A 24,601-nucleotide genomic window follows, 5' to 3' on the forward strand; every position below is an offset into this window, starting at 1 on the left:
ATTTTGTTTTCTAAACCCTGGAGGAACAGAAACAGATTAACCTCCATGATAAAAAGACAATTTCCAACAAGTTTGGAGCTTCTCTGTCTCCCAGTATCCTCCCAGTAAACGGGTCTCGCCCAGTGGGTTACAGAGGCGAGTCGTGTAATTAAACATGCTAATGACACGCTCCAGCTAGCAGACACTACAGCCGTCTGACGCCACATGTCTCACTTTATGACTTCTCTTCTTCTGTTGTGGAAAAAATAATAATTTTTGATCAACTTTCAGCTGCAGTTTCACAATCCAGCAGATTTTCTGACAGAAAACAGCCTGAAGCCTGTTTTACTCTCAAAAAAGGTAAATTTATTTGTTATCAACTGTTAAAATATTAATTAGATCCACTCCAGAGAAAATGATGAAACTCTGAAGTTGTGATAAGTAAAGTTAAAATATTTTAAAAAGTGAAAATTAAAAAAAGGTAAAAATAAATAAATTATCCAGAAAGAATCTCGTGTATTGTTATTATAACACTAAATACATCTCAACACAATATGTAATGTTGTGTTGTTAAAGTCATTTAAAAATTATATATACTAGGAACATAAATAACTAACCAATCAGAATAAATTAAAAAAACATTTAATCAAAACTATATTATATGAATAGTAAAAATACATCAGTCATCCAAACTTAAATAACAAAACTAAAGTAGTAAAAATGTTTTAAAATTGAACTGAACTAATCATACAAAATACAAAACAAATACAGTAAAAGAATAAACATTTGATTATAAGCTGAAAAATCAAACTAAAATGAAAATAAATAAGAAATAAAGTTGCAACATGAAGCAGCCAGAGCTTCACTGGAAGGTTAGATCAAAATATGTTCATGTATTAGAATGGCCTAGTCAAAGTCCAGGCCAAATCTTGGTGAATTACTTTGTTTTTCATGTAATCTAATCCTGAAAGCCACATATTGTTTTAATTCCACAGCAGAAATTTGCTCTAGTTGCTGTCGTAACCTGGAAACTGAACCAACCAGAAAACCCCTGAGGTCCAGTCAAAGCCCGCCGGCGCCGGCTTCCCTCAGCTGACAAACCACCTTATTTCAGGACAACATTGTCAGATGAGTAACTATAGCACATAAACAACATGTCTCTGGTCTGCGGTCAGAAACACGACCAGAGTAATTACACCACTGGAGACAGAAAGGTAAATCTGGCACCAACAAAACATGAACTTCTGTTTCCACAACCTGAAACCTCTGAGCTACTTCAGGATCTCAGTCCTAAAATAAAACTGGAAAACATTTTCAATCAATCCATTTAATTATTAGACTCCAAAAAACCATCGAGATATGACACAGACGACAAACACAAGCTCATTTAGAAAGATTTTAATCCCAAAAATACTTCTTTTCTTACATTTTGGAAGGTAACACGGTTTGGTCTCGCTGTATTTTGGCTTTTTCACACAGACACAGATAAATATTGTCTGGAATCAGAGCGGCTGTCATGCAGGAGCAACCAGGAGGCTGGGAGCCTCAGAAATCCACCAGCCGGTCCAACATGCTGTTAGTGCGGTTCGGATGTGACGCTTTGACACGATTCAGGAAGTGGATCAAACGTCCAGTCCGTCTGAGCGACAGGAAGTGATGTCGTTCAGACATCCAGTCCGTTTGCTCTGCAGTCCTGAAGATGCTTCAGGTTCAGCCTGCAGGTTTGCATAACTACAAGTTTATCGAAGGAAGACTTTCTGTCCTGATGTCTGCATTAAAACCAGCAACAAGTAGAGAACATTTGGTTACAATAAAATATTCTAAACAAATAATAATTACTAAGGATTTGGTGTGATTTAACTAGCAGGAATTATTAAAGATGGAACTTTTAATAAATGGATTTCTGGGAACAATTTCAAAACTATCGAAAACAACAAAGTTTTAGGGATTTTAGACTTTATCCAATCATGACTGATGAATGCTTAGTGCAAATTATTCCGTTAAGAGTCCAGTTTGTGTGAATCTTCATCGTTTTGAACACAAACTAAATGTTTAAAGAAAATGACACCAGAAAAAGAATAAAGGATATTTCTGAGTCCGTCTTCTTCTCAAGAGGTTAAATTTATTCATAAATCTGATTTTATGATGAGGTTTTTAGAGCAAGATGTTTACCACAGTGTATTAGGGCCACTCTAGATAAAGAACAAGTAGATTGAGAAAACTCAGATTTCTGAGCTCTACAGGTCAAAAGATTTGTGAAAAAAACCTCAGAAATCTGGAGCTTAATCTAAAAAATATTCCAGAAAAAACAAGGACATTTCTAGATTTGAAAAATCAAAAAATCGGTTAGAAAAGAAAACGAATCCAAAAATCTCCATTTCAGGAATTTTAGAGAGAATTCCTGAAACTAATCTCAGAATTTCAATTTTTTTCTGGCAATTTTTTTACTTTCAGAACTCTGAATTTTCCAGTTTTTTTTCTGTAAAATTTCTGAAATCAATCTAAAAATTGTCTGATTTCTTTTCTTACCAGTTTCAGCCTTCAGTAGCTCAGATTTTTCCACAGATCTGCTCCTCTGTTTCTGTCTTCAGAGGCTCTGATCCTCCTGTCTTCCTCCAGTTCTTCTCTTTCTGCTACATTCTGATTCAGGGAATTAAATGTTTTTCCTTCCATATAAACTTTACTGGCAGCTCCTCGTGCGTCACTTCTTCTTCCTCTGCTTCAGAGTCTTCCTCCTCTTCACTATCATCTCATATAGCATGTCCATGCCCTCGTCCAGCCCCTCTCCGATGATGGCGCAGGCCGGCTGGACGTGGTACGGCGTGGACGGGCTCAGCTCGGACAGGGCCAGCTGCCTCTCGATGTCCCCCACGTCCAGGGCCCGCGGCAGGTCCTGCTTGTTGGCGATGACCAGCAGCGGGGTCCCATGGTTCTCCTGGAAGCGGGTGATCCGGTGCAGCTCGGCGCGGGCCTCCTCCAGCCGCTCCGCGTCCACGGAGTCCACCACGTACACGATGCCGTCCGTGCAGCGGCTGTAGGGCTTCCACAGGGGCCGCAGCTTCTCCTGGCCCCCGACGTCCCAGAAGTGGCAGCTGATGCCCCGGGAGGCGCCCGGGCCGCCCAGCCGAATCCGCTCTGTGTTGAATCCGATGGTGGGAACCGTGTTGACGAACTCGTTGAATTTGAGCCGGTAGAGGACGGTGGTCTTCCCGGCAGAGTCCAAACCCAGCATGACGATGTGCAGCGACTGGAAGGCTGCCAGACTGGACAGACTGGACAAACTGGTCCCCATCTTACAGACTGGGATGGGGGGCAACGCGTGGAGAGGACGAGGTGGAGGGCGCAGCCCCGGGTTGCAGCCAGAGCAGCCGCAGCATCCCTGGAGCTGCTCCAGCTGCGCGCAAAAAGCTCCAACCAGCGCACTCACTGCGCACTCACTGCGCGCAGCGCCGCTCCAAATGCGCAAAGTGTCCAATCATCACCATGCCGCCGCTTCTCCCTGCTCACCTTCATGCGTGGGAACATAAACACACCCCGCTGATGCTGCGTGGATCCGCCTCTAAACCACGTCAGAAAACGTCACGACATGTCGCATCCGGTGGGAGTTTCAAAATAAAAGCACTTCCTAAAGATTGGGTCAGAACTTCAAAGCTTGCATCAGTGTTTCCTCTGTAAAACATCGCCTCCTGGTGTCCAATACTAGCAATTACAAGTGCATTGCATAAACATCTATAAGTTTAAATATTTAATTTGATACCCCGAAATGAATTTTTTTTTATTCATAAGCAGTTTGTGTAAGTTAGATATATTATTCAGCATCTTAGATTTGTTTTTAGAAATTTTCTGGTTTTACATTTAGTCTTTTATGCAGAAAATATTACAATAACAGAAGAAAAACAATATTTTTGAAGTTTTGCACCTTTCTTTTCAGAAACAAATTTTGGTTTCTGAAATAAAAATTAAAAAACAAAGTAGGAAAATGGGAGCAAGACTCCATAAAAATGATTTTCTATCTCAATGCCATATTCTTAGTTTGTATATTTTACTTATTATTTTATGTCTCATTATTATAAATTTGAAATTGGAAATATCTACCTTCAATCTCGTAATTATGAGCTTTAAAATCGAAATTATGAGTTTGAAAATCTAAAAATTTATTTTACTTTGTAATTATTACTTTCAAACTCGTAATTATGACTTTCTGTTGGGGTTCTCTGCACAAGTCAACTAAAAATATAACTGAAATATTAGAAAATAACAACAATTTAACATTATATAGTATAAATCTTATCGCTTATTGTCCTAAAATGGTGAGGACTTACATGCTGTTCTAGCAGAGCGCCACCAGATGGCAGCACTGCAGTGTCTTTAGTTTTCTCTATTAAATCTGATCCGTATTTTCTTCTAATCTTGATCTGAGACGGATCCAAAGTTTAAGACAAAGGACACAGATATTTTTTTTTAAATTAACTGATTAAACTTTAGTTTTCTATTGGTTTCTATTGGTTTAATAGAAACCAATAGAAATAGGTTTCTATTGGTTTCTAGTAACCAATAGAAACCTTGACAAGTTTCTATTAGTTACTCTTCAAAAGAGGAAAGCCATTTTTATTGAGTTATCTGCAGTAAATCTATAAAACAACACGTACCTGTCTATGTTTTGTTTCTCTGATGTTCACCTGCCCGGCTGTGATCGACAGAATCTCATCACTAAGCACCACAAACTCGGAGACGACGCCTACGAACAGAAAGAAAACCTCTCAGATCTCCAAATGTGGTAAAAACATTTTATCTGCATCTATAAATAAACCTTTTACTTACCTTGACTTGGCCTCAGCGCATTGTAGCATTTTATCACAAGTAAACCTTAAATATGACATTGGAATCCTCTGACTCCTTCCACTAAATTTTCCATTAATATGCTGGGATCCAGCAGTCTGTGAGAAAATTATTTGTCAGCCGCTTTTGAGCGACTGTTACAGAATCTCTGTGTCCAGATGCCTGTTGATGCTTATTTTACACATACAAACGATATTAGTTATCACTTTTCTGCCATCTAGTGGACAGAGTATGAACAACACAGAGTTGAGAATGTAGGATTAAAATATATACTGTGAGCAAAACATTTTCTTATTCTTTAAATGGTTGCAGATAAATTCAGAAATGAAAACATTGACAAGGGAAATGGTTTTGCTAAATGGCTGGGGGTTAGCAGTAACCATGGCAACAAGACCAAACTCTGAGCTTATCTGCAACAAACACATCAAAGAAATAGTTAAATGTGATTCAAAATGAGCTTATTTATCCCAAAAGGATGTTTCATAATGAATGATGATGCTGTAACAGTCAGTATCACAAGGAATCTGAAGAGGCTTCTGACTGAAGCCTGTTCTGACATACTAACAGCTAAATGAGCTAAATGAGCTAAATGAGCTGTGCAACAGAGACGACATCCCATAGTAGCAAATCCTGGATGGCACCATCAGTTGTTAGCTAGCTGCTTTTGCTTTTCCTCTTTAAATCTCCATCTGGTCCTTCAGCTGGAAAGATGTTGGATTTGGGGATAAGATGCCATAATGATGGATAGAAGAGATGATTAAATCAAATTAAATAACATTTGTTTTAATATTTTTCTTCAATGATGATGCAGCTGCAATAAAATCTTTATTTAATGATGTAATTAATCTACTAATGAATTTAGATTGCATTTTTTCCACCAGCTCCAGCCTTTTGTTTGATTATCTGATAAAAGAGCTGAAACAAAAAGGCCTTGTTATGCAGAATGAGTCCCTGAGCAGCAGCAGCAACAGCCTGAGTCATTGTCCTCCAGCATCGACTCTTCTCCTGATCAATGAAGTAAATTAGAAACACACAATAATCAGCGTCTGCAAGATCGCAACTGAATTTGAGCCCAAAATGATTCCAGCGCCTCCATCAGAGAGGAAGAATTTAACCTCTGACAAGTCGGGTCTCCAGGAGAGGAGCGAACGTTTCATCCATGGAGGCGGACAGGAAGTGGAGAAAATCTTCTGAAGGTCTGCGGCGCTGCTGGAGGCGCAAGGAGCAGCAGATGAAGGTTTGTCTTTTCTTTTCTCAGATGAAACCCGGTGACCCGCTTGTCCCCGAGCTTTTCATCTCAGCACCTGCTCTGCATTTTCAAAAGCCGCTTGAATTAATTAATGGCAGGAGGGAATCGATGTTTTCTCCCTCTGATCTGCACTCAGGATGTTTCTGTTGTATTTTTGTTTTATTCAGGTGGTAAAAACAATCTGGATTATTTAAAATATCCTTTTTGAAAGCAGAGAAAAAGATTTAAGATAAAAATGTTCCAGAAAGCTGAAGGTTTGAATGTCTGCAGCCTAAAGCTCTGTCAGATTGAATTGAAAACATCTAGTTCAGGTCTGGACTTTGACTAGGCCTTTTAGATCTAAACGATCCTTTGTGTTTCTGTGTGTTTGTCCTTCTAAATAAAAATAAAGCTGTGGGCGTTTTTCTCTTTAAAAGTCTGAGGGACTTCTGCAGTTTTTTGCATTTGGAAATTGAATAAAAATAAAAATAAAAATCCAATTGTAAATGTTGCAGCTGCAAAGGAGAGTTAAAAATTGTTAAAAATGCATTTGGTGTAAATTTAGGACTGACTGATTGTTTGATTTCTTTCTTTTCTTCTCTTCAAGTTTGACTCACTTCTAAACTACATTTCTCTGAAATGAGACAAAAGAAAAAAACTTTTAGAAAGATATTCCAAGAAAAAATTGACATTTAGAAGGATAATCTAAAGAAATGAGGGATTATTTTTGGACTAGGTTATAAAATAAATCCAACAACAAAGTTAAATCCAGACAGAGTCGTTGTTTAGTTTCAAACTGTCTCCAGGAGACGAGCAGGAATGTGGAGGGTGAGTCATGAGAGGCGAAGGACGGCTGTGAAGGTGGCCCGTCCTCTGAGCCAGAATAATTATCTGCTTTAATTAAGTCCATCAAACTCTCAGCAAGTGTGTGTGTGTCTGTGTGTGTGTGAAGGAGAGGGGATTGTGCTGAGAAATGAAGGATTCATGAGCTGCAACATCTTCATCTCTGGGTGTTTCTGCTTGTGGGAAATGTTTTTTATGTGCAGCGGCGTAAAAACCATCTGCATGGCGATGAACCCTGACAGAACAACAAAGGGTGGAGGGTTCGCTCTTATTGCTGCCAGAGATTGAAAAAGACACCTGGTGAGCAGAATAACAAGCACTATTAGTCTGAGGAGAAAGAAACATGTTCAGTGATGCGACTCAGAAATACATTTGCTGCTGCAGCACAAAAAGGAAACATCTGAGCTTAATAAGGTTAGAGGGAAAAGCTATTTTATAACTTCAAATAAAACCTACAAGCTGCATGTTTTGATCTTGTGAACAGAAGATTAAGAGATTTTGTTTTTTTGCTGGGATTTGGAAATATTTGCAACTAAATAATCCCTGGGTATTAGTTTTGCAATTGTTTGTCCTGCAACAGGTACAGTAAGACCTTCAACACACACGGTTCTGGATGGAAATTAAAACCAGAACCCACACTTGTACTCGGTACATTCCCACTTTATTGATGCTTTCTAAACAGTAATACTGAATTCTGATATGCTACCCATCACAAGTGGTAGATTTTCTCTTATAAATCTGTCGATGCTCGCTTGGTTTTTAGTAAAAATATAAAAATTTCTCACTCATTTTCTCTTCTGATAGTGTAAATATCCCAAGCACTGCAGACGTCACAGGAGAAACATCAACATGACAAAAATATGAGCAGTTAATAAACAAAAAGCACAAAAATCCATGATTATTGTTGCTGAAGTTACATTCAAAAACTTATTACAGCAGAAACAGTTTCTATAAATAAAACTGCAACAAAAAACAACAAACTTTCTTTGCTAACATAGGATTTTTTAAAGGCCTACCATTTTGAATGCAGTGACATCTAGTGGCAGAAAAGAAGATTGCATCAAAGTAAATATCCCTTTAACTAATATTTGACAAGTTCAAATTATTGTGACCCTGATGGATTGAAATATTAATTCATAGAGTATTCAGTATGTAATTTATATTTATGTTTAAAGGGGGATGAACATAAAAATTTACAGTCTTGCTAAAAATATCTATTTTTTTTAGCTAAAGATATCTCTTGATTATCAGAAACCTGAAACTAAAGGTTAAATAATATGCAGGGCAGAAGATGTACTTGTGTGCTAGCGGTCTAGCTAGTTACTATCAGATTAGCCTTTGCATAAAAACTGGTTAGTTGTTTTCGACTAAAACAAGATTTTAATGTAAATAATGTTCAAAGGGTTGTTTTCCATTTGAAATAAACAAAATTTATAATTAGGCATAATTTGAGAATCAGACACATTCAACTGTTATTGTAAAGACTGCTAATGCTAACATTAGCATTAGCTTAAATGTTGTTTATTTTGGGGCATTGTTTTATTCCAGTAGAATCAATGTGCTAATTTTCAACCAGAAATTTATTTGTTTTCATGTCAAAATTATACTTTACACATTCTGAGAAGTAGAGAAGTAACTGCATTGCAAATATTTATTGCTAACTGACGTGCTAGCAAATTGTGGATTACTATTTTTATAAAAATTGGATCTTTATTAACAAGATTTTAGGTGGACTGAATTGAATCTCCCATTGAAAAACAGTCAATTTATTTTGAAAATTGATTCAATAGCATCTGCAGGCAGGAAATCTTTAACAATATGGACAGCTAATGCTAACTATAGTGTTAGCATTACCCTAAGCATTTTTATGAGAAACATTATCAACAATGTTTTTATCTTCAAATATAAACTCATGTTTTTATATATATATAGTGACACTTTTTGGACATTAGATACTGTATTTAATAAGATACAGAGATAAGAGTGTTTAAAATGATTGTAATTCTCCACTAAAAGGTATTTTTTGTTTATATTACACTTCAGTTTTACTTTGAAAATGAAGTACACTCATTAACAAAGTTAATCTCTTACTTTACTGATTGCAAATGCTAACGGCTAACACTAACTATAATGTTAGCCTTACTGTTTGGCAATTTAGTTTCTAAAAAATTTAATCTTAATTGAATTTATAAAACTGAAATATATAAATATGTTTTATTCAAGTGCTAAAGTTTAGTTTTGATAGAAGATAATTTTTGTTTTTAGAACTAACAAACCTGTCCAAGTACATAAACAGCTCGCAGTGTTGTTTATTTACTGTGGTATGTGAGGTTTTTTATGTTCTCCTGAGGGTAAAGACAGGAAAAACCTAAAAACAAGCAACAATTAACAGTCAGACAGTGACAGGAGCAGTTTACGAGATAGAAAAGGACACAACCACATCAGAGGACACAGTAGAAAGAAGTAGAAAAGCAAGAAAAAATCAAGCAAGCAGGGCTCTCAACTGGAGTTTCCATATATCCTGATAATCAGATGCAGAACAAAGCCTGGAGATTCGGCCATATTCTAGTTTTAAAAATGGGTTTGAATTATTCCCACCATGCGCTGAGGAGTTTAAATGTTTTCCAAGAGGGACAGAACGCTCAAACGGCAAAGTCCCCATAACCGGTGGGGCAGAAAGCGGCACTGCGGAGGCTATCGAGGCAGTTCACGAGGATCAGCGCCCCCGTCAGGTGTTTCCACCTCTTAGTGATGGGGTTCCTCATTTTGTCCAGGCCGTGGTGGAGTTCCTGGATCACGTCCCGGTAGCTGTCCCCAACGTGGGCCGCCCACGTCAGCAGGAAATCATACGCTGGTTTCCACATGGACTGAAGGGTCAGACAAAGAAACGGGGTGATTTTAGGGGCAAAAGACCAGAGAGTGGGGTTTGACACAAACTAGGGCTTTTGTATCGGACTCCCAGTGAACTGGCACCCTATGTGGGCTACAGGATGGACAGAACATTTATAAGAACTCCAAACGATGGAAATATGTTGGGGTGATAATTATGTTTTTGGTGGCGAAACAAATGTGAGATCAACTGAAATGTTTTTGATTTTCAGTAAAACTTCAAGTTTCATATGCATATGCAAGTTTTACCCTAATGGATTTTAGTCAAGAGCAAAACTTCACCAAATTAACAATTCAATATTATTTATAGTGCTGGGACTCAAAATGGTTAATTGAGTTAATTGCAGCTTCTGTAATTAATCATTCGCATTTTATTGACAAAATAAGCAACATTTTTAATTCAAAACTGACCGAGGATGCTAACATTAGCGTTAGCTGCTACATTGTAGCATTGAGATACTATTCTAGGCCAGAATAGCTTCACTGATAGCACAATTTGAACAATCAGATTGTTTTTAGAAGTAGAAATTAAATCCCAGTGGGCTGAGAGAAGCGATTTGATTGTTAGCGGATGTAGCTTGTGCGTCAGATTTGAGGGCGTACCACAAACGAACAAATACAAACGTTCCAGATGGTTAAAAATATAGTTAATTGCCCAGAAATGCAGTAAGATCTATACAATTAATCAAAATTTATGCATACACACTTATTCCTTTCTCTTGTTGTAGTGGAAGGCTATTAGAAAATACAGCTAGCTGCAGGGATAGCTAGCTACTCTGTTTAGCCGTGCTTTTTTTTCTTTTTTATCCCGAACTGCCGTGTCCTCACCTCGTTGTCCAGGACGCAGTTCTTGTCGCGGTGCGGAGCCTCGTAAGCCTCCATCTGCTGCCTGGAAACTCGGGCCAACTTCTCGGCCAGCTCCCTCCACCTGGACGCCACCTCCACCGCGGTGGTCAGCAGGACAAAGTCCAGCACCAGCTTAGCCACCAAACCCTGGCAGTCCATCTTCAGCAATGCCTGATCAATGAAAGACGGACAATCTCAGCATTCATTCACAACTTGAAAACTCAACCTCTACAACATGTAGTCGTTGATCCGGACGCTCCTGTTTGTCCGTTTCTGATGATTGATGGATAAACAAAAGCAACTCTTGGGATTGGATTTGGTGTTCCTGGGAAAAGCATATCCGGATTATCTTGCAAAGTGTACATTTACCCTAACCTGGGTTTAGATGTGCTTTGAAACATGACCGAATGAATGGTGAGGGGGCCTCTTGTCATCAGGAGAAATTTAAGACTTGACATGCAACAGATCCCTGGAAAACCAATCGGAGGAGTCAAGCAACCAGCAGGAGGATCCTCCTCAGAAAAATTCATAAAAATGCTCTAAAGGTTTTCCAGATTGAGTATTTTGGCTGCATTTTTGATTATCCGTTGATTTCCATTAAACCTTTCAAACCAAACAGAGGAATCTGTCATGTTTGCTGTTTCTCCTTTATTGATTTCCACTAGCACTACAATCTGGGTTTATTAAACGGATGAATTTATGAATCAATGAATGAATGAACAGATGGATGGTTAGGTGAATGAACAAATGAATGAATGAATGAATGAATGGATGACTAGTTTGATAGTTGGAAAATCTCAATAATTTTTCCTTTTTTCTCATCCAGACATTAGAAACTCTTCTGGTGTCAGACGATGAAGGAATTCTTCTTCTTCTTCTTTAAAATAGTTTCCCTAAACATCGGTTCCCCAGATTGTGTCCTGGTCAGGCTGTAATCCCCGTCTGATGAGCTCTGCACCTCTGTAGGCCACCTGCGGTTCTTCTGGTCTAAATATAAACTCTTTGAAGACCAACCTGATCAAAAACATGCCGGCTGCTAATGATCATGAGGCGTTCAGATGGAAATCTGCAGCTGGTTGCTGGTAGCAAAGCATTCAGGAGGAATTCACATCAAACATGGCATCTGTTTTCTTCTTTTGCCAATTTTAATGAATCAATTCTCCACTTTAAACTTCTTTTATGCTAATGTGGGTCAATCAAACCCAAATTATGACTCTTGCACCACCGTGCAAGACAACTGCAAAGACTTTTTCCATCTTTATATGTCAGAGTCCAGAGTGGAGCCTTTTTGTCCTCGACTAAGCAGATTTAGGTGACCAATATGCGGTCAATTTTTTACTTTTCCTCCCATTTTCGTTAACCTGGGATCAGAAATTAGTTGGTTATAGCAGTAGCTGCTTTCTCCTGTGCTTCTATAGATTTGGTGGTGGAGACATTTTATTTTAGAGAAAAAGGTGTTTTTTTTTTTTTTTTCCCCACCAGGGGGTCCTTTTTGTGGGCTCTAGTGTCCCTTATTCAACAGTAGGCTGACAGGAAAGGGGGGAAGACATGCGTCGTCGGGTCCGGGAATCGAACCCGCGACAGCCGCATCGAGGACTGAGGGCCTCCAAACGTGGGGCGCGCTAACCTCTACACCACTGGAGCACGCCCCAAGAAAAAGGTATGTTTTTAAATAAAAATTATATTTCAAACATCTCAGGTTGAGATAGCTGAGTTTGAAAGATCTTTAGAAAACTTGGAGAACAAACTAACTACGAATAGCGGGGGACTTTTATCATTTATTCAGAGAACATTTTTGATAATACATGACTTTCTGAGTTCCCACTTTCATAAAACCAAAAAGAATGATGATAAATTTCAAGAATATAAGATGTAAGTTTGAATAATAGGTGGTAGAGGTTTGAAAACCTGTGAAGCGGGTTCAGAGGCAGCAGCGCCGCAGAACATCCCTTCATCTGTTTCCAGTCTGGTTTGGTCTCCTGCTTATTAAACAACAACATGGTTGGGATCTAAAAATAGAAAACGCTCCGCTGCACCAGGGAATACAGCATCAGCATACAGGAATAACGCAGGAAGTCCCTGCAGCAGACGGACAGACGGTGTTGACAGCTGTCAGGAAAACAAGACTCCTCAACGCAATTATGGACGACGCTGACAGGTAGAGACGAGGAAGAGGAGGAGGAAGACCTGGAAAATTAATACACAGCAAAATATATTTAGTTTTCTCTCAGAGCATCTGGTTCTGCAAGAACCAAACATTCTGGAAAATTAAATAATGGGTACAAATAAAGCTAATGTTGCTCAGGCCTGATTATTTATTTATCATTTACTTTTTTATTATACATTTTTTAATAAAAATATTAAACAGAAATAAAGTTAAATTTTAATAACTTAAAAAATTAGATTTTTAATTTTATTTTAGAAATACAAAAATTATTAGAAACAAAAATAAATTTAACTAATAAACTAACAAAGTTGAAAGTAAGTATACTAAATCTGATAAAAATATAAAAATCGTCATAACAATCAGGTTAGAAAGGGTTTTCTAGAAATATTACCCGGCACATAAACTATTTAGGGTCTTTGAGGAAATTTTTTTCTGGATTTTTGATGTTTTATTTTGCTTTGTGGAGCAGGAACTAAAATAAGGATTAAACATTTCATTTTGACGTTTGTTTTTACGTCATTTCTGGACCAGAACCGGTTCTGGTTTGAGACGAAAACAAGCTGAGATGAGTGACGGTCTGGTCTCTCTCTGCCTCTCCGCGATGATCTATTATTAACAGCTCTCTCTTCGGCTCACAAACACTCGCTTTCTTATTCTGCCCTTTTGTAACCCGACACGCCGTGATGAAAGGATCTGCTGGGCGGTGTCGGATGACCCACCGGGCCTCCGGGTCCGTCCTGATCAATGCCTGCTCAGATTTCACAGAGGAACACCTGTCGGCTTCGGGAAACATCTCCCGCTTTGAGCTGCGGCTTCCAACAGAGCAAATGTAGAGAAAAACCTAAAGAGACTCTGGTTAGATAAACAGAATTACTGTTACACTAATTTGTTAGTGCTCAACATATTTAGAAACAGGAATATTTGGGAGATTATGCAAGAAGAGCCTTTAGTGCAGATGAGGATTAGGGCCACTGGAAAAAACAAAAACTGAGTTTTTTCTTAGAGTTCTGAGATTAAATTCAAAATTTTGAAACCCCCCCTCCCAAAAAAAAAAAATCTAAATAATAATAATAAAAAAAGTCAGAATTCATTCTGAGAAAAAAAAAATTAACTACAAACACCTGGATAAGACACAATCATGACTGATTGTTGACAGACTTCTGTATCCAAACATTTTCAGAGAAAGTTTAGTGGAAGGAAGAAGTCTAGTAGGAAAAGGTAGAAACAGGGATAACTGCAGTTTTGAGAGGATTATCAAGCAGAATCTAGTCAGGGTGCCACTATAGAGGATATAAATGTTGCATTCCTAATGACAAGCCACTTTCTGAACCAGAACCAGACTGTTGCTCAGAGGTCCAAACTAATCTTTTAAAATGAAAGTAAGGAGAATAAAGAGTGGAGAGGATCCCTGATGAGAGACAAGAGAGCTGCACTGATGCAGTAATTCATGCAAAAGGAGGCCCAACCCAGGATTTAGAGAAGAAATAATTTAAAAAAATCAATTACATTTATATTATATTGATTTGATATAATATTCTAGTTTTCAGAGACATTGAACTCTGTGATTTTTATTCTTTGAAATTAAATGATCAATGAGAGAAACAACTCTGAGATTATATGTGTTTCACTAACTGCAGTGAATGAATGAAATAGATTAAATTAGCCTGACAACAATGGATCTCACCCCTCTCATTACAGAGGTCACATCTAGTAAAGACAACAAGAGGCAGCATCAATCATCAGCCTCTGTTGTTTTTAATTAGCATAGAGAAACTGCATTTAATGAAGTCAGGCTCTTCAGATTGTATCTTTAGACAATGGGGCGATTTATCGGGTGCAGAGTTCCTCCTTTGTTCCCTACCAACCCAGATTATTGTGGATTATTTGCTGCAGGTCTTTTCCGGATCCAGGAAAAAAAATAACAGGTCATCAGGAAACAACAGCTTCCTAATAGAGGATTTTAAATCTGCAGCTTTTCCCCATCAGGAATGTCTGATTGAGTAACAATTACATAAGATTTCCTCCATTCCTTTAAGGAGGAGGTTTGTTTCGATCGATGCTGGGTGGCTGACTCGGCCGTCTTTCTGCAGCCTCATGATGACAGACCGCCTCTCCTCAGGGAAAACATTGCATAAGACTTGTTGAAGCAGGAGCGTTTAGATGAGACCAGACATGAAGTCAGAGGAAATCAAAAGCTTTCAAATCCACCCAGTCTTTAAAGAAAATGCTCAATAAGAGGAGCTCTGGCTCCTAGCCCTACAATGTTTTACACCGCACAGGCCACTGGTTCTCAGCAGGTTTCTCATTTTCTCTTGTTACTGAGATCCAACAAGTGGAAAAAACAATCAATCTGAAGAAAATTCCCTTTAAAAGGGATGTTTAATACAGAAATGTTGATCAATGCAATCATAAGGAACGCCACTGATTTCAACTGCTAAAAATCTATTTTCAGATTTTTGTATCCAAAGATATCAGCGAAAAGTTTGGTGGAAGGAAAAACTCAGAAGAGTTCCCTGTAAAAGGGAAGTGAAACACAGAAATGTTGGAAAATAAAACGCAGTATCTAACACATTGGAAACACAATTTGGCCAAACCTATTAAGAAGCTATATACAGATTCTTTATACAGGTTTCTGTATTGACGCATATGAATGGAAAATTTGGTGGAAGAAAAACTGGGAAGACAGACGATTCCCTGTAAAATGGAGGTTTAATGCAGAAATGTGGGTCAACACATCATAGAGAACTGATAAGAAGCTGAGAAGATTTCTGTATCCTGTGATTTTCTCTTGTCTGGTAAAAAAAAAACACGAACCATTTCACCTGCTAGTGCCAAACTTCTGTGTTTGTTTTGGTTTGTATTTACCCAGAATGCCCTGCACTACAGTGCACTTCCTGCTTTTGGAGCAGAGTTCAATGAACCATTCACACCTCTCCAAACAAACTGAACTTTGAAGACAAACAAAGTAGAGTTTGATTAAAGTGGACTAAACATGGCTAATGTCTCTAGGATGGTTTATTATCTTTTTTTGAGATAAAATCAATTTTCTTTGTGCCAATCTGGGTTATCTTTGGAAACTGTCATGCTCCATTTAGGTTTTTTGTTGCTTAACTCAAAAATTGTTCAAATTATAGACAAAATGCTCCCAAAGTCCAAAGAAAGATGTTCCAGCCATTCAAAGATAATAACATCTGATTTGACGAAAAATATAAAGAAAAGGAAAACTTAAGAGAAGGCTGTGCACAAAGAGAAGTCTTACCATCATGAGTTCCCGTTGGAAGGACTTCCTCTCTTTGTTCTCCATGTTAGTACACTCTTCCTTTAGCTTCTCCAGAACCGACGCCACTCTCTCCGGCTCATTGTCCAGTTCTGTCCGACAAAAATAATTCAGGGGCAGGTTCCCGTATCCAAGTGCATCTGCAAATGCCCTCCAGCTGCCCACGTTCTCCATCAGGACCGTCCTCACAGTTGCGTAGATGTAGGTGAGGAACTTACAAGGCTTCAGGATCTGATCCAGCAACATTGTGGTGGTAAGGTCTGGCCCACACCAGTAAATGGGCTTGACTTTACCAAGAACTAGAACGTTCTTAGCATGAACCAGCCCCAGCTTTCCCTGGTAGTATCCAATGTACCACTCCTTGGTCCGGAGCTGCCCTCGTAGCTTGATTTTCTCCTCGCTGAGTAAGGCGATAACGTCACCCTTCTTGTACTCCAGCAGGTACATGTTCTTATGCTGCCTGATCACCGTTTTAATCAGCTTACCAAACTTGAGGTTGGTAACACACCGATCCTGAAACTTTGGGTGTTTTGACGTGACAGCCAGAGGAGACAGTACGATCTTATCCACCTCTCTCTTTTTCAGGAATCTCCGCTGGCCAGTGATCCTTGCTCCAGTTTTTGGTGGCGGCTGTGGCGTCTGAACGCAGAATTGGGTCAAGATGCAGTCTAAAGCGTCCTTAACCTGGACCCTGAGAGTAAAGTCTGAGATACTGCTGGGGTTGAGTGACGTGATCATGAAGAGGAGCCTGCTAACTTTCCCTAGCTTCACCTGAAACCCCCGTATTATCCCGGTTCCTTCACTCGCCTTCACCTGGTAGTTGGACATGTTGGAATAGAGTCCAATCTGCAGGTCCTGAGGGAACGGCAACACAAACTGATGCTTCCCCCACAGCTGCAGCGCCACAGGTGGAGTCGAGGCCGCCTGCCATGTCACATCATTCACCAGCAAGGTTTTGGGGGCACAGTCATGCCCGAACATAGCCACAACTGTCTTGAATGAGGGATGGATGTGTTTGGGTCCGTAAACACCGAGACTGACTTTCCTCTGCACATGATCCCAGACTGTTGTGTTGTGTCCGACGTACTGTGCCTGAACAACAACCGCTACATACATGCAAGGCTCCAGACTATCCAGCTGTACCTGAACTGTGTCTTTGAAGATGTAGGCATTGGGTATCGGGGTGTAAGGTCCTTCTTTGCAGTCACTGCGCACACAAAGCACATCGGCAGCATGACAACTCTCCTTCTTCACAGCCACTGACACTTTTATCTCTAGTGTTAGGAATGACTTTGTCTCCATGTTGCTGAGCTTGATCTCCACCACTGGGCTTACCGTGGTGCAGTGGTTGCTGTTCAGCTCCAGAGGGGGGTCCAGTAAGGCTTTCATGGAGATCTGCTGGTAGTCTCCATGACCAACGTGGCCCTCAGGGATATGTACGCTGATGTGTGTGTCAGGAAGCTGAACAACTCCTCCGTTACAGTCCAGCCGGCAGACAATATTGGTCTCCACCGGTTGGGTCTGTCCCCATCCGGGACTCTGGCCCAAAGAGTCCAGGTCATGGCAAGATCGAGCCAATTTTCTGTGGTTCAACCAGGCAGTCCTAAAGTCCTCTCTGCTCTGAAACTGCTCCGGTAAAGGAGCCATCAGGCCCGTAAAGAACCCAGATGAAGGTAAAGTTGGATTCGACTGCGCCTGTAAGACAGAGAGTTCTGATAGACTGTGGGAACGTTTGCTTTTAAAAAAGGGGTTTTCACTCTGGAAGTTGGATGGAACCTCTTGGTTTGGACTGGTTGAGTTGAGGCTATTAATATGGCAGCTGCTAAATCCGTTGCTCATGACTGAACAACTGTTAGAACAAGACGACGGTGATGCCAGAGACTCCAAGTAGATAAGATCTGCCGAGTTCCTCACGCTTACATCTTTGGAGTTTTGATTTAGCGGACAGATGAAAGGGTTCACAGAAAACGGAGTGTTGTTGTAAATGGTGGAGGGCTTCAGGCTCATCCCCATCCACTCCCCAAGACCTCCAAACTCCTTCCCACCATCATCATACCCCTCCCCGAGGCTGTCAATCATCCCACTGTCGCTAAGTGAAGAGTTCCTGAAGTTGACTGGCTGGACGTAGGCGGCTGGGATGTATCCCATCTCTGTGTTGTTGTGGGCGTACCACCATTCCCCGCCTGACGTGTCCAGCACGTAGAGGTGATCCCCTTTGGAGAACTTCAGGGTGGTGAAGCTGCTTGGGCAATAATCCTTGATAGCGACCACCTCCTGAGCAGCTCCAAGGGAGTCTTGACTGTCAAGCTTTAAGGCACTGGGAGAAGGCACTGAAAAGAAAGGAGAGGACAGAGTTTTTCATCTAGATCATAGACAAAAGGATGGATGGTTGGATGGTTTTCTATGTTTTCTATTTAATTAGTGGGTTATTTACGGCACTGCAGTCAAAATCAAACAGTAACAATGAAACAGCTGAGCTAATGATATCGGGGTAATCTGGGTCACACTTGGGTAATTGGCTCAATTTACATACAGATAATTTAGACGATTGAAACCAACAAATGAAGCAACTATTGCATCACTTCCTGTCATCTGAATGCAGATCATTCTCTTTTCCAGCTTCCAGGTACAGAATAAAGTCTGAAGTCACAGTTTTTTCTGTATTATTATTTTCTTTTTCTATACTTTGGCAGAACTTTAGAACCTTGAACTTCACTTCCAGACATTTCATGTAATAAATTCAAAGTGTAATTGAGTTTGAAGTGCAATGAGACACTGACCTTTAACATCACTGAGACTGGCCCCGGCCGGCCCCTCATCCAGCTCGATGAGCGTCCCCTCAGACTTACAGCGAGGGAGGATGTGATTGTGGTTCACTCGAATGATTCGATGGGCAGCCATGGCCGCTGCTTATGGAGTCATCGGCAGCTGGTGGCCTGAACGGCACCAAACAGAGAGAGGGGGGCTTCAACATGGATGACTGGAAGCTCGCATGTTCACCCGAGCAAATCTGAAACAGCTTCCAAACACTGCTGCTAATTTTCTAGATCAGCAATGGAGCTAAAGGTCAAAACTGCAGTGCTGGAAAATAAGGCTGGCAGAGAAATGCGATTTTTCTGAATCAATGAGAAGAGCAGCAGAGCTGAAGCAAAGAGGAGATTTATAAGGTGGAGTCTGCAATCATTTGAGCTTGCTACAGTTAAAACAGTGCAGTAAATTTCAACTAAATGGTCTGATCTCCATCAAAACAATGCCCAAAATGAATTCAAAATATCTCAAACACAACACAATTAACTGATTTGTTCAGGCATCAAAATAAAGCTAATACTTTAGAAATCTAAAAATAAATCAACTGTTACTGAAAATGAAAACAAAATCATTTCTGGATTAACAATACATTTTATGGACGTGAATATCTGATTAATAATTAGGCAGCTATTTGTTTTTTTTTTTACAGAATTTGAACCAGGTGAAGCTAAAACTATCACTTCTGGGTAAAATCTAAACATTTATACAATTTTTCATTAACTACTGCTTTGAATATGTTTGTATATTACAGTTAAAAATTAATCAATTGTTAAATCAGCTAGAGATTATTTAAATAATTGATTAATCCCGATTAATCCTTTCAGATGTAAAGCAGAGATGCTGCAATAACTTCTAAGCTCTCTGTGACTTTTGAAACTAACTGTTATAATGACCGGTTATAGAGTTATCTAAACTTTTGTAAGTTTAAATACTCTTAGTTTGAATTATTTAACAACAACAGCTGCATTAAACTAGTCAACGCCTCAGCAGAGAGGGCTATAATCTCATTAGTAACACAGCAAGAAGTTGTTTGAATTCAAAACTTCCCAAGTGTCTTCATTACCCCTGCAGGGCGCGGCGAGCAGAAACAGTGGGGACAGTTGTGTATTTACACACTAATGACGGCATTTTAATTTGATCCAAGCAACACAGGAGCTGCTGTGTTGCTCAGCCTTCAGCTGATTATCGTCATTAAAGACATAATGTGGTGGAAAGGAGGGACTTTCATTCCCACGCAGGTGTTTGTTTTCATAAACTAATGATTTATAGTTAATATTCAGAGCAGCAAACAGCGAGTTATGAACTTTAGGTAAAGTCTGCTGTGAACCTCCAGGTGAAAAGTGTCAGATCTCATTATTTCACTGTAATGAATTTATGAAGGGAGCCATTAAAACGAGTAAACATCTGACTGCCGATGCAGCTCCAGGCTTTAAAGGAGTTTAAGAGTCAGGTTTCAATGCTCTAATGAAAGCTCTTTACATTAAAGCCCAAATGTTTTACCAAAGCAACAGAATGACACGACATACAAGTGGGAAACCTTTAGATAAATGAAGATGTGTGTAAAGTGTTCGACAGTAGAGTGAAGCATAAATCTGACAAAGTGCAAAGTGAGTCCAAACGGTTTCAGTTGATGAGCTGATAGATTTCAGACTGGAGACGGTTTAAATATTCATGGCCGACTATTTTCAGGACTTTATCAGGTCAGACAGAGTCATGGAGGGAGACCGGGATGACAGTCGTCATAGCAACATACACCAAGTCCTCATGGTTGGATGATTGGATGTATGGATGGACGGATGGATTAATGGACACTTGACTCTATAAATCTGCCTCTAAATCCAGCCCAGCTGGATTGGATCCGGACTGGACCGGTCTGATCTGGACTGAACCAGAACCGGTTTCCTGTCTCCATCTGGGCCTCTGCTCTTCATAAACAAACAACCAGCAGAGTGAAGCTCCAGAACCTCGTCCTTGTCCTGCAGCCGTCGATAAAAGACCTCCTTCAGGGCAGGAAATGAGCAACATTGATCTCTGATCAATAAACTCACATTGACGCGATCAAAGATAAACACCGGAACTGGAATCTACTGTTCGACGGGTCGGATCACTGGAAGAATTAACTCCCTGAAAAAAGCTGAAAGTTTATTTTTAAATCTGAGGAAGCCCAGAGAGAAACGGCAGCATAAACACATTTTTCTTTTGTTTTACATCAGCAGAGAAATTTCCACTACAGAGGGAAAAATTGCGCTTTGCAGCAAAACGCCGGGAGAGCTGCTGGGTAAGACTCTGAAAAACACAAACAGGGGATTGGGCTCACATCCTAGTCAACGTGTTAGGAACCCATTTTCCGTCAGGCTGAGCGATCTGAGGAGCGGTGAGCATGTCGGAGAGTTTAATTAACCACGAGTCGGCTGGTCCTAATCCCTGAGTGACTGTTATTACAATGACTGTTTCTAGGAGCCAGCAGCAGCTGGAAGGAGACGCAGCAGCAGATATGGCCGTCTTTAGGCAATATCTTCCATTCATTTCAATCTGGAGTTGAACTGAAGCGTTCCACTACTCCCAGATCCAGTTCAGAAAAATCTAACACTGAGATGATCTAAACACTTCAAATTGCTTTGACTTTCCTCCATTTGCATGTGCTTAGGTGTGTAGTTCATGGCAGTTATATTGATTTTCATGTCTGAAGTTGAGAAAAATGTAACACACCCCTGTTCAGTCAACTTTATTCAAATTCCAGTTCGTTTTTCTAGGAAGTCTGGTTCGTTTGCGGAGGTGTGAATGTGCAAAAACACTAATGTAGACCAAAATAGCTAACCAGAGTTTGCTATTTTGGTCTCAGTTTGGTTGTACTGAACTCTGGTGTGGTATGTGACCCGGAGAAATCAGGAATTCTGGGTAAATACAGCCAAAACAAATGCATTAGCTGAAACATGTTAAAGAAAATGCAGATTGAGAAGCTAAAATAGCTAGCTACAATGCTTCTTGACACGCTATTGGCTGGTGTTTGTAAAGCAGCCAATCAGGAAGCACCATTTATTTTCTTTGTTGCTCATTGGCTGAATCCCAAAGAATGGAAATAAGGAACACCGAAGATGTTAGCTTCTCCTGTAAAATGAACATTAATACATTTTAAAATATATTTAGGCTATTAATATTTCTAGAGGAGGTCTCAAATATTCTCTATATTAAAAGTTAATCAAATTAGACAATCATTTCTTGCTTTAAGAGCTACTTTATTATTTCATAACTGAGAAAAGAGAGGCTGTTTTAAAGAGAAATGCTCCAGTACTTAGATCTGCTACTGTCCAAACCTGCAGGAGCAACAAAGCAATAAATAATAAACTTTCAGTTTGCAGAAAACACCACTGCCTCTATTACAGCTGCTGATATCAGTCATTTCATGGTCAAAAATACCCTCTGGTCTTTAAAAATGGTCAGATAGACAATATCACAGCAGATATTCTTCAAGTTTTATTGAGCTAAATCAGATTAGATCATAATATAATTTCCTGCTTGCATTTGTTTTGTTTTTTTCCACACTGATACTTTTCACCTGAAAATGCTGTTGCACCACCCTCGAGGAAAAATGAAGAACCAGAGAAGGGAAACAGACAAGGCAAATGAATCACAGACAAGTTTGAGGATAAAATGAAGGCGATAAAGGAAGTGCTGTCTCCAGGATTTAGGAGAAAGAATGAGTCCTTGAGTTGGAGAGGAAGAAGAACAGAAGGATGATGGTGAAGAAAAAGCACAAATGCTTCTTCTTAAAGCTTGTGGGAGAGACACAGAGGATTTTCAGCTTATCAGATGACCTTATTGGCACAACTGAGAAGGCTCTGAACACTTGTCTTTATACACATTATGCTGCTGTTTTCAATACAATCAGTTTTCCTGCACCTACTGAGTAATTCCTGTCACAATTAAACAAAATGACAAATGTTTCAATGTAATGTAAATAGTAGAAATATCAGGCAGATATTACCAAAATAAATATTTATCTACATTAGAAAAACACGAGTATTGAGAGCAAAAAAAGAGAGGCACTATATTTACCGTAATTACTATAAAACAGCAGTTCACCCAATACAAAGTAGATATATATGTTTATACACACTGCAACAGAAATATATTTATATGGTAGGTACAGCCGAATTCATCCAAATAAACTTTAGTGTTAAAAACATAACAGACAGAGACAGAAGAAGTTGCTATGAAAAGGAGAAGAAGTAAAATGTAAATTTTGTGTAAATTTGAACTGACCTCTGGCTCGCTGGAAGCGCTCCCAGCACAAAGTGTCGGGACCTGAAGGAGAAGAAGATCGCTACTCTTCTGCCTCTCTTTTGACGTTTCTTCTTGACTCATTTGTCTTCGGAAAGAAAAATAAAGCAAATTTGAAATTAAAGTAATACACAACGCATCTCATTTGGAGTCGGCGAAGTTTTTAGCGGTGAAAACTGAGAAAACGAACCACTTCTTGCCATTACTGCTCCGGTCTAACGGAGAACTGAACAACACCATCCGCTCCAAGAGGAGAATGAGTGACGTCATTGGTAGGGGCGGAGCAAGAACGCAAGTACGTCAGCACGTTCATATTCAAAACTACTCAAATTAAAATGTATTAAAGATAAAATTAAATCAAAAATCTTCATTCATCTAATTTTAACAACAGATTAATTACATCAAGAAAATTATACATTTAAATTATTCTCAAGCGACTTTTGAGGAAACTGTTTTAAATTACTTTTTAAAATCAAAGTATATTAAAACATGCACAATAAAGTCTGTATATCAAGATTAAAAAGTATTCAGTAACCAAATCAAAACCTCGGAGGTACATGTAGAACAAATATAAAAATCAAGACTTAAGTTTATATTTTAAAAAAGATGTTAGAATAGTTGTACAAAATAAACTGTTGCACAAAAATTATAAATGAATCCCAATATAAGAATAAAATGTAAATAAAATGTTGACATAAATATTCAACCATAAGTAATTATGCAATAATAATAATAATAAAACCAACTTTACAATAAAGGTAATATAAAAAAGCCTAACGATTTTTAATGTTTGAAAATAACAGTATATTTTATTACTTATATTCATTTACATACATATATTTTTTTAAATTTTAAAAAACCCACAATTATTAAAACAACATTACCCATGATAGAAATATATTATGATTCCAAAATGAATAAATAAAAAAATTCATGAAAAATGAAAATCCCACAAATCAAAATTATTTTTGAGACCAGAAAAATAAGACAAAATAATTGTAAAAATAAAAACAATAACTAATAAGTGTATAAAGTTGTTTTATAATATATTTTATTCAATATTAAATATTTTTAAGGGCCTCAAATGAGGTTTTTGAACATGTATTTTTATTTTTGCCTTACCTTAATGAGCTGTTTATCACTGATGCCTGGATCCAAACACAGCTGAAAGAAAGCAATACATTCTGCCCTCAGGAGGTTTAAAGGTAAATGCTGCATGCATGCATGTCTCTATAAATAAAAGCGAAAGTTTAATGATGTGTGCAGCTTGCCTGTCCAGTTAATGAGCCGTGGTTCACTAAGGGTCAGATTATTAAGCGCTGTCAGTGAGATAAACTCATTCTGTGGCAGCACCGATGGCACCAAAACGCAGCAGAAAATTGTTTAACATCTCTGGATTGCAACAACAGTGAAATCGCTGCCATTTCACGGTGCATTAGTTTGG

General features: G+C 39.0%; 2 protein-coding genes across 3 annotated transcripts; both read right to left on the reverse strand.

Moving 5' to 3' along the window:
- Window positions 1-1,362: 1,362 nt before the first annotated feature.
- Window positions 1,363-4,798, reverse strand: arl4ca (ADP-ribosylation factor-like 4Ca). The gene is made up of 2 exons (XM_044110036.1): window positions 2,509-4,798; window positions 1,363-1,694 (listed from the first exon to the last, which is right to left on the reverse strand). Exon 1 carries the CDS (start codon window positions 3,269-3,271, stop codon window positions 2,681-2,683), a length of 591 nt encoding a protein of 196 aa, XP_043965971.1. The 5' UTR covers window positions 3,272-4,798; the 3' UTR covers window positions 1,363-1,694; window positions 2,509-2,680.
- A 2,288-nt stretch (window positions 4,799-7,086) lies between these two features.
- sh3bp4a (SH3-domain binding protein 4a) lies at window positions 7,087-23,397 on the reverse strand. 2 transcript variants are annotated; one of them, XM_044110033.1, is made up of 5 exons: window positions 23,140-23,388; window positions 18,849-19,004; window positions 16,051-18,398; window positions 10,607-10,795; window positions 7,087-9,756 (listed from the first exon to the last, which is right to left on the reverse strand). In XM_044110033.1, the coding sequence occupies exons 2-5, from the start codon at window positions 18,967-18,969 to the stop codon at window positions 9,532-9,534; spliced, it is 2,883 nt and encodes a 960-aa protein (XP_043965968.1). In that variant the 5' UTR covers window positions 18,970-19,004; window positions 23,140-23,388; the 3' UTR covers window positions 7,087-9,531. The 2 variants fall into 2 exon arrangements, with proteins under 2 accessions (XP_043965968.1, XP_043965969.1); XM_044110034.1 differs by lacking the exons at window positions 7,087-9,756; window positions 10,607-10,795 and adding an exon at window positions 10,804-12,811 and having other exon boundaries at window positions 23,140-23,397.
- Window positions 23,398-24,601: the final 1,204 nt, after the last annotated feature.

This window comes from Gambusia affinis, linkage group LG24 (assembly GCF_019740435.1).
Source record: "Gambusia affinis linkage group LG24, SWU_Gaff_1.0, whole genome shotgun sequence".
NCBI lineage: Eukaryota > Metazoa > Chordata > Actinopteri > Cyprinodontiformes > Poeciliidae > Gambusia > Gambusia affinis.

What these genes read in the sequence shown, in the direction of transcription:
- sh3bp4a (XM_044110033.1), bottom strand. Translation starts at nt 18,969, where the DNA reads ATGGCTGCCCATCGAATCATTCGAGTGAACCACAATCACATCCTCCCT. An exon ending in CAGTCTCAGTGATGTTAAAG is followed by an intron (nt 18,399 to 18,848) that starts GTCAGTGTCTCA and finishes CTTTCTTTTCAG; the next exon opens with TGCCTTCTCCCAGTGCCTTA. An exon ending in ACTGCGTCCTGGACAACGAG is followed by an intron (nt 9,757 to 10,606) that starts GTGAGGACACGG and finishes CTGACCCTTCAG; the next exon opens with TCCATGTGGAAACCAGCGTA.
- arl4ca (XM_044110036.1), bottom strand. Translation starts at nt 3,271, where the DNA reads ATGGGGACCAGTTTGTCCAGTCTGTCCAGTCTGGCAGCCTTCCAGTCG.